This window comes from Ischnura elegans, chromosome 6 (assembly GCF_921293095.1).
Source record: "Ischnura elegans chromosome 6, ioIscEleg1.1, whole genome shotgun sequence".
Taxonomy (NCBI): Eukaryota; Metazoa; Arthropoda; class Insecta; order Odonata; family Coenagrionidae; genus Ischnura; species Ischnura elegans.
In genome coordinates, this window is record NC_060251.1 from 12,959,874 (window position 1) to 12,970,388 (window position 10,515).

Consider the following 10,515-nt stretch of genomic DNA (forward strand, 5'->3'; position numbering starts at 1 on the left):
ACCCGTTGGCGTTGGCGACGGCTTCAAACTTTTTGAAGTAAGTAGACCAAGGAATCTTGCCGTCGTTTGTAGGTGGTTTTACACGCACGGCCTTGATACTAGGTGCTAGTCCTGACAATACTCCAACAGTGCCCGTTTGCGTCAATTCTTGAGCGAGAGTTTTCAGACGATCTTCAAAACGCTTCTCTACGTCGACTTCAACCATTTTTTAATCCTCTTTTACGATCCTTAATCTCTCTTGCACGCCTTGTACTTCCGAAGTGACGTATTTTAGTTCTTCCTGCATGTCGTTGACATCTGCTTCCAGCTCATCTTTTACTCCGCTAACGTCATTTTCAAGCTTGTCCTTTAATTCTCTGACGTCGTCTTCCAACCCACATTTTACTTCAGAGATCTTCGCCAGCAATTCGTCTTTGATCGTGCGAATATTACTGGCAATTTCTTTCAAAGTTCTGGAATACTCGGCACGCTCTTCTTTAAATACAGTGAGGAAATGCGTGAATTCATGCGCGCCGACTTCCATCTCGAAGGAGAAATCCTCGGGGTCCACGCCTTCGGCCTGAAGCGCCTCACTAAGTCGCAATTGAAGGACTGCTTTCGTCCCGCTAGTCTCCATGTCACGTTCCGCCAACTCGCGCTTCAAATCCGCACCTTTCAACTCACTTAACTTAGCTGCCTTTGAAGCCATGCTCCTACTTCGATTGAAAATAAGTCGTGCTTCATACAAAAAACAAACACTATAATCTATGTATTTGTCCCCTTCTGGAGGGCAAGTCGGTAACTTGGGGCGCCTCGTTTGGGAGAAAGAGTTCTCGCCCAAAATTGTCTCCCGACCCAAGTCGGTAACTCGGTAGAGAGAACTGTTTCTCCCGTTCGGATGGGAGAAAACTCGCTCCGATGGGTAGTATGAAAAATTTCTAAGGCGAATCTGATATTGGAGCTTGATTTATCGAAAAATTAACCGTGTGCAATTTTAAAATGTTTTTAATTTTATGTCAAACTCATCCATGCAAATATTTTCTAAATTAAATGCATAATAACCTCATTATGACTTACTAAACTCGGGACTACTTTTTTGACCGCGCGCAGTGATTCCTCGCTTGCAAGCGGCTGCAAGGCTAAATCCAAGTGCCCGTAAATTTTGCTTGTCACCATGTAAATTCTTCATTTCGTATCAATTACAACCTCACCAAAGTTGAAAATTAAGAGTATATTTCTAATGTGAATACAGCTTTTGCTCGCTGCTTGCAGATTTGTGCAAACATCTTTTGTGCCAAAATTGTGTTATTGTCAATGTGACAACTCCCGTAAATCATCTGCTGATAATCACAGTGCCAGTGGTTGCAATGTACAAAAATATCGGCTAAGAGTTGTAATTATCAGTGCTCCATCGTGATTGAATTGTAAGCAGTGTTATTACCATATCGATTAATGTCTGACAGCAATGTAAACATTGTCAGTGGCGTGTTCACCTCCGTTGTTCATCGGATAGGTACATTGACATTTCACGATCAAGCTATCAAGATCAAAGCTGTGTGTGAAGTTTCTTTTTCTAGTATATTAACGAATAATAGTCAGAAAAGTCACCTATGCCTCTTTCGTGGGCTAATTTCTGGCTTTAAATCAGTGAATTAATAGTTGTTTTTATCATAACGAGCTTAGTGATTGTAAGTTGTTCGTGATGAATAAAAGAGTGGAAGTGATTTCCAGTTTTTTTATATTTTATTTGCCTATGTCTCACTTTATATTTACGGTGTGTGCTAGTACTTAGTTTGTGGATATTCATTTATTATTGAAGTACATTTATAGCTTCTGTAATGTGTTGACAGCGGAACCGATTCGCGATCTCATGTTGTGTGCACACGGTTATGCTGAGCAGTCGTATTCGTGAAACCAATGAAATGGTGAAACTCTATTACATTGTCGTGGAATAAGTTCTTTTAACAATAAGGGCATGTCTTGTGTTTCATTAACTATCTGTTGCTTTTCATAGGTAACTGTTTAGAAGTTATTTTCTATTATTTAAAGTGCTTTTCTTGCGCTCTCTGAATTAGCATTAGCTTTCTAAACCCCGCTACTTACACGAAAAGAATTCAGAGCTACAGATAATTGTTATTTCATAGGATTGCGGTGTTTTTGTCTGCCATTGAGGGTGATGGATTTTCAGCAGGAAGAGAATCGGACCATCGAAGGACGGATAGGACAACCTTCTCCGCTAATGCGGCCGGAAATCTTCCTCCCTCGCCTCAAACGGTTTATTAATATCCCGCAACAATTTCTCACTGGTGTTAATTGCCCCACTTCTCTTAAATGCACCTCATATACTAGCAATAATATTCTATGGTTTGAAAGAAAACGCGCCATATTGAGAAAATACAACAAAACACTGTCGAGATACGCACTTTCTCCATGGGAGAAAGAGATACGTCGGGCTCTTGAGGGGGACGTAACTGAAGCGCCCGTCTGGGGCGCCAAAGGCGCTTGAGGGGGCTTACGGACTTGGGTCGAGAGACTAGTACTCTCCCAGGCGACAAATAGTCTCCTTTCTCCGGCGGGGCGCCCTAGAGACTTGGGGCGGGCGACAACTCTCGCGCAGGCGCTTCACGAATCTCCTTTCTCCCATTTTCGGGAGAGAACAGAGTTACAGACTTGCCCTCCTGACACCAGTTGTTACGTGCGAGGGTTCAAAAAAAACAACTATTCCTATTTCCGGAACACAAGGTGTAATTAAAAGAGTCAAGAGTATTTGAACCAAAGTTTTTTTGCTGTTTAAAATACTGCATTTTCATTAGTTGCTTTATTTACAACACATTCCGTATTATAATTCTTTATAAAACTTAAGATAAAGGTTTCAGAATATAAAAGAGAACTTGATGCTCTTTTGAAAGGGTTATTCGAAAAGTTTATTATTTATAAAGAGTATTTATTTCAGATTTCAGCCCGGTTTCAAGTAAGAAAATGCACTAAATAATAGATGATAGACCCAATATGCATCATTAAATTTTACAAGCTGCGAAGTTCTCTATTTCATCATATTTTTTCTTTAGAAATAGCTGTTTTTCATTAACTATTATTTGGCTTTTAAGTGCCAGAACAGCGTCAAAATCCATTCCCGGGCAGGCAATTTCGTAAAACTTCTCGGGGGAGGAGGGGAGCCCGAAAAGCCTCTTAGTAAGAGCGGCCCCGTCATAAGCTCCGGCCGAGGGCCCCCAATCACCCCAGACCGCCCCTGGACATGTATTCAAGTGATGGGAGGAGCATCCTAGAATAGGGTAGTTTTCTTCATCAAAGAAAACGAAAGGCATTGATTACGATTCGTGACCCACCTTTAATGTATTCACAATAAGCAAATTATTCGGTTTTAGAAAGTCCAATTTAGACGAATGGCAATTGGCAACAGCCAATTTTATCCGCATTTGAAAAAGGCCAGATTGGCGCCCATGTGATTCCACTCCACGTGACGTCACAGGGAACTAGTTTCTATACGAGTGGATAGGAGTTTTACATCGTCTGAGATTACCAATGCATGCATGAGACACGAAGCTCAGGGAAACATCTCTTAATAATCACCTATTAAAATTGCGTATGGTCGGAAAGTTTCCTTCGTTTAATAAGGCAATCCTTAATTAAGCCAAGCGCTACCTGGTAGCCAGTGGCGCAGCGAGGGGGGGTTTTGGGGGATAAAACCCCCCCAGAGCTCCGAGAAATTTTATAGTTTACTTAATTGGATTGATATTAATAATAAAACAGTGTAAGGATGAATAATAATCCCTCAGATAGCCGTAAAACTCACCATTTTGAACCATTTATCTTAAAATTACGCAAATTATTACTCTCGCACCTCTTCAAGCGCGCGAAAACGCGACGGGTAAGTATGAATGCCGGGAAAAACTCAGTGTGACGTCGTTCTGGTTCCCTCTTCCACAAGTGAGGCGACCTTGGGGCGAGGCTTTGAGCGCTGTTACGATGAAGGATGCTAGCTGGTAGCAGAGTACCCTGCTAGCAAGTAGCGCTGGCTTAAATAAGGATTATAAATACCCTATCAAACGAAGGAAACTTTCCGATCATAGACAATTTTAATAGGTGATTATTAAGACATGTTTCACTGAGCTCTGTGCCTCATGCACGCATTGGGTAACCTCTGACGATGTAAAACTCCTATCTACTCGCAGATATAGAAACTAGGTCCATGTGACGTCACGTGGAGTGGCATCGCATGGGCGCCAATCTGGCCTTTTTAACATGAGGATAAAATTGAAAAATCCTCGGGTCCCTCGGCGATTGCTGACCAACGAACATGGCCAGACCACCCCTGGGAACGGAGAGCTGGCTTACAGAGAATAGAAGTGACTGCGAAGGTTTTTCTCCAGGATAAAAATCCGACGATCGACGCGCTAGGACAGGTGGAGGAGTGTTATAGCATTTAAATCACTTTTACACAGCACCGCCTACGAAATAACTGACAATGGAAAAGAAAGCGTATGGAGTAAAATTAAACAACGAACACATGGAGTATTCATATTTGCTCTTTATATGGACCTCCAAACTCCGAAGTTGATATTATTTATCAAGTAGAAAATCAAACATTTAGCTACTTAGAGAGAGAGAATAAAAGTTTAATACTAGTAATTATTCGGAGAGATTTTAATCTCTCATCTTAACTTGGGATACTCACGCTGTAAAACCAAATTCAATTAATGGAGAAATTATCGACATCTTACTCAACGCCCGTGCAAATCACTCACTTGCCCAAGTAAATGACAATGCTACGAGAGGAAATAAAATATGAGACCCTTCGGCACAAAGACCTCCTCAGTTAATAAAAAAAATCGATAATAATGACGGCATGAGTGGTAACAGAGAAATTTTACAACGTTAAAAACTGAAGTAGTCAGCTGTAAAACAAAAACAAAATATTGATTTATTTGTTAAATGCGACTTCATAAAAATTTGGCGAGATGCTTAATGATTTGTACACGAAATTGAACTGAGGATAAATGCACCGATCCATCATGGAAATACTTCCACGAAATACCACTTTGAGTAACCAACGAATATAATCCGAAAAAACTGAAATGCAAAGCACCTCGCTGGTGCAACAACGATGTTAGAAAGGACCTCAAGAAACAGAGAAAATTGTTCAAAAAGTCCATTGTGTAAAGGCCGTTTTACACTGCGCATGGAATTGCGCAGGTTGGTGCTGCATTAATTTCTAAAATGTCGAGGAATTTAGTGAATGCATGAACGAAAGTAGAACAGGGGCATTTTGCCGTCTCGCATCCACGCATTCTCGCATGTGTTCTATCAATTCACCGCTTTACACGACGCAATTTTGATTGCGCCTTCGCACGTACGTCAGATTGCGCAATTCCGTGTACCGTGTAAAACGGCCTTTAGGTAAAAAATCGAAGGAATTTGAACATAAGAAAGTTACGCTATACAGCGCTCAATACCCAATAAATCAATTCAAGTTCACAGCAAAATATCGAGGAAAGAGTAGTCGGTGAATTGCTCGGAGAAAATCTGAAATATTTTCCGGAATTCCGAATAGAAAAATTTATTCCAAGCAGGTTAGAAATTGCAAGTTTATCGCATAATTAATAACTGAATAAATTATACACCCTTCTTCAGAAAATTCCTTTAAAATACTGAGTATTTAAGGGACAAGCGTCTGTTAAAATGATGAGGAATGACCCAAATTTATAAGGTGGAGTAGATTCACAATGAATCAAGGTATAAGGATTGGATTCCCAGAGAATGATCCGCCGCAAATCTGCGGTATACCCATTGTTGCCGCTGCCATGGTTATACTTGCTCCGCAAAAAAGAAGACATTGTTTGAATGCAAGCAAACTTTGAAGACTGCAGACGTGGAGATTATTGAAGAATTTCAAAAGAAGAAAGAATAAAGCAATGGGCAATTTATGTAAGTTGATTACTTTCGAGCTTGATATACTGAATACATTGATGACATATAATTTAATGCTCGTGGTTAATTTTATGCATGAATTTAGGCATTATTCAGAATTAAAAATTTTGAATGATTTTTAAAGCGAAATAAACAATGTTTTATGACATAAACTGAACTTAGTCTAAAAATATTCGTTAGAAATTATAAATGAAAGGCACATAAATATAGTGAGGGGAAAATTTTACCGCTCATCGAAATATTTTGAAATCGCGCGAAGAAGGAGGTAAATTTATTTAGTGCATGACTAGCTGCACAATCCGAGTTTGAATCATTGAGATTCTTAACGGGCGCAGAAAAAATATAAGTTGATAATAAAATATTTGAATTCAGGAAGGATATCAACTCTTAAATGGTTTAAATGGCGTCCACGTTTGCGCACCGTAGAGAGCTACATTCCAGATTAAACTCTTCTCTACCTTTTCTTTAAACTCATACATAACGATCCTCTCAGAAGCTCCTTACTGTTCATGAACGCCTCCTTTGCTAGTACAATTCACTTCCTGTTGTCCTTGCTACTTTGACCGTTTTCCTCTAATGTGCTGCCCAAATAGTTGAACTGCTCTACCTGTTCAAGTTTTTCCCCACCTAATTTTGTGACACCTCGCGATACTTTACAAAACCGCATACCCTTAGTCTTCTTGTAATTAATCCTCATCCCATATTCCTCGCACCGCTCGTCTTAACGCATCCACTAGAGCCTGCATTCCCCTCGCTGACTGGCTAATCAGCGCCTGATCTTCCGCGAACCTTACCGATTTAAACATCATTCCTCCCACTTTCACTCCAGCTTCCAACTCGTCCCAAGCTTCTCTTACCATCTCCTCAGCGTATACGTTAAAATGCAGCGGCGATAGAGGACATCTCGGCCAAACCTTCCCACCGTCTCTCCGTCCGCTTCCCTCACTTTCGCAGTCTATGCGCAGTCTTCCCTCACTTGCGCAGGGTCATATACAGATTACGAATCAGTCGCCTATCCCTCCAATCTACACCTATTCTCTTGAGAATATCAATTTACTTTACCCAGCTCACCCTATGAAACGCTTTTTCAAAATCCACGAAACAGGCATATACGTCCTGGTCATATTCCAGGTTCCTCTCCACGCTATCGCATCCGAAACCAAACTCATCTCCGCCCAAATACTCGTTTGCCCTCGCCTCCATTCGTCTGTCCAATATCCTCAGTACCAGTTTCGCCACACGCGATATTAGGCTGGTGGTCCTATAATCTCCGCATTCCACAGCTTTCTTCTTTCCCGGAAGCGGAATTAAAACCGTCTTCACGAAATACTCCGGCCAGCATCCCTCCTCATAAATACTGCGTACTAGTTCGATCAACCTTTTCTTACCTTCCTTCCATACATTCTTCAGAAGCTCACACGGGATATTGTCCACGCCTACTGCTTCACTAGCCTTCATATAACGAAGTGCTCTCCCTATCTCCGAATCTAATTTCCCCCGCCCAAGATTATCCTATTCCGCTGCACTCTCCTGCTCTGAACTCAATCTCTCCAGCCTGTTTCTTCCGTCAGCATCCTCCCATCTTTAGCCGTAATTTTAGACATGACTTGCCCTCTTTTACCGCCTGATAGCGACTTATCTTTAGCGTACAACGCGTCTACTTCTCAATCCTTCTGGAACTTTTCCATTTCCTCACAGTCTTTTTCCACCAAGCCTCGCTTGTCCTCTCAGTTTCGCGTCGTAATAGATTCCCTATACATTTTTTTGCCCTCCTCTGCGTCCACTTCCTTCCACTTCCTCCTCTCCTCCATTTCCCTTATCATGTTCTCCGCTATCCACGGCTTCTTTATCCTTCTGCTGTCAACGGAGCCGATTGACTTCTCCGCCGCGTTGACTATTCCCGTTTTAATATTATCCCACTCTTCCTCTAAATTCTGTGCACTTCCAGTCTCCCGGATACTATTGTCCACTAGTTCCTGATACTCTATCCTCATAGTCCCCTTCAGCGCATCTTCATTCCATTTCCTCGCCCTCCTGCCTTTCATAAGTCTTTTGAACCTTAGGTTGCATATCATGAGCACTAGGTTATGGTCCAAATCCGTATCCGCTGCAGGGAAGCTGCGCGAGTTTTTCTCACTATTCCTAAACCTCTGTCTTACCATAATGTAGTCTATTTTATATCTCCCCACATTCCTTGGACTTTTTCTTGTGTACCTTCGCCCTTTATGATGATTGAACCACGTGTTTGACATGAATAGTTTGTTTCTTCTGCAAAATTCTGCTGCTTTCTCTCCCCTGTCGTTCCGTAATCCTAGTCCAAAATCTCCTATTTCGTGTCCATCCCTCCCTTTCCGGACATAGGCATTCCAGTCCCCCATCACTACCTGCTTTTTCTTACCCGGTGTGTCTCTAATTATTTCCTCGAGCTGTTCATACACATCATCTACTTCCTCCTCCCTATGATTGCTAGTGGGCATGCAAACTTGGACCGTCACAAGGTTGGTGGGCCACGCCTGAATTTCTACCACCAGAATCTTATCGCTTACCTGGTCTATACCTGCCTCACACTTACCCATCTTCCCGTTTAATACTAAAGCTACCCCTTGCTGGCTTTCCTCCCCACCACCATATATAACCCTACACCCATCACTCCAATAGTCCCCGACATCCCTCCACCTCACCTCGCATTACCCTAAGATATCTATCCTCCCTTTATCCATTTCCCTTTTGATATTTTCTAACTTCCCCGCCCTCACCATTGTCCTCACATTCCACGTCCATACATTCATAGCCGACTTCTTCCTCACCATCTTCTTGGTCTTCCTTTCTTGCTTCTTCATTGCTGCTGCTGCTGATGATGATGATAAGTCTCTGCAAGGATTTCGCATGTTGACGACCCCGAGGACCTTGCCGACCTCGCTGCCGTGACCGACCTCTGCCCTTTGCGCTCGGTCGATAAGATTGTGAGGCTCATTAGGTTGTACTCCATGTTTTCAGGGAAGAGATAGTTGGTATAGTTTCCCCCTTCCATTCCAACAGTGTTTTTCACATGACACCATCACGTGGACTACCTTTCGTCACGCTCCTACCCTTCGACCGCGACAAGATTGTAGCCCAAGGGAAGGGGGATTGAGTATAATTTCGAGAAATTTTTACGTGAATGTTTTGGGCTGTGAAATACATATAACAATTTTTATCCTGTGCAGAATAAGAAAAAAGTAAAATTAGTACTGAATGAATATAAATATAGTTATCTGAAGTAATTTAAATCTTAATGAAGGTATACAAGGTGTTTTTGCTCATATTTACAAAAGGCATATTATAGAGTTAATGAAAATCTCTGGGATTCATGGGCATACCCAGCAGGGGGAGGAGGGGGAGAGCTACCCCTGTAGAAGGGAAAATAAATTTAGTTCGAACGAAAATTTTGGAGAAAACTTTTCTTATGAAAATAAATGATATTAGTATAAGACATGGAACTAAAATAAAAATCATTAATTTTTCAAGCAATAATTTTTAAAACAAATAAATCGCTGTCATAATTTCCTTAAAATTGTGGTTTCATTAACCTTTCCTAACAACTTGAGTGACCACGGCTTGCCCTCCCACTCCCAGTTTTGATACTTGGTACTCCCTTGCTGGGATTGATCTCAATTTTTCACATGTGGTGAAGGGAAATCAGGGAAATACGTATAAATAGGGTGAACTTTTACCGCCAAATCCAAACCATACATTATATTGTGAGAGGGCAAATTTTAGAATAAATGCAATAAATGTATTTATTATTTTAATCTAAATTTTAATGCTAAAGCCGCCCTAAATACGCCGTGCCGTACCTTTGCATTATTGAATTGGACATGAAAAGAATCAGAGGGAATAAAATTCATTAGAAGATTATTTTCACCGTTTTTCAGAACACAATTCAGGTGTGACAAGAATTAAGAAATTATCCTGAGGCGTAATGTTTCAGAAACGGAGGTTACTGACATTCGCCTGTAGAGAACAAGAACTCATTCCACCTGTCGGTGACACTTAAAGAGAAAAAAAGCAAATGGAAAAACCAACTGGATAAAATACTTCCAAATAAGCTCAACAACAACGAGCAGTAGGTACTACACAGGGGCGCAGCTAGGAATTAAGGCTGGGGGGGGATTAATGTGCAACTAATACCTGGGTGTGTGGGGGTATGGAATACCCCCCAGGATAAGCAGTAGGTACGCGATTATTAAATTGTGGACTTTTAAGATAAATGGTTCAAAGTGGTGAGTTTTGCGGCTTTCTGAGGGAGATTTTATTAATCCTTACACTTTTTCATTAGTAATATCAATCAAATTATGTAAAATGGTTTAAAATCAAAATTTTCTCTCAGCTCTGGGGGGGTGTTTTATCCCCCAAAAACCCCCCTCACTGCGCCACTGGTACTACTAACCAACATACGAAGGTGACGACCCTTACACTTGAAAAATAGTTAAACGCGGCCGTTGTATGCCGGTTGTGGGTGAGGTCTAAACGCACATCGAAACGTAATTGAGAGCCTGGCGAAGGGAATCGTTCGTGGGAGTGTTAATGATCCGAATCACGTGAGAC

General features: G+C 41.4%; 1 protein-coding gene across 1 annotated transcript; it reads right to left on the reverse strand.

The window, feature by feature from the left end:
* Positions 1-208: 208 nt before the first annotated feature.
* Positions 209-688, reverse strand: LOC124160471 (scaffold attachment factor B2-like). The gene has a single exon (XM_046536325.1). The coding sequence runs from the start codon at positions 686-688 to the stop codon at positions 209-211; it is 480 nt and encodes a 159-aa protein (XP_046392281.1).
* Between the last annotated feature and the right edge of the window lie 9,827 nt (positions 689-10,515).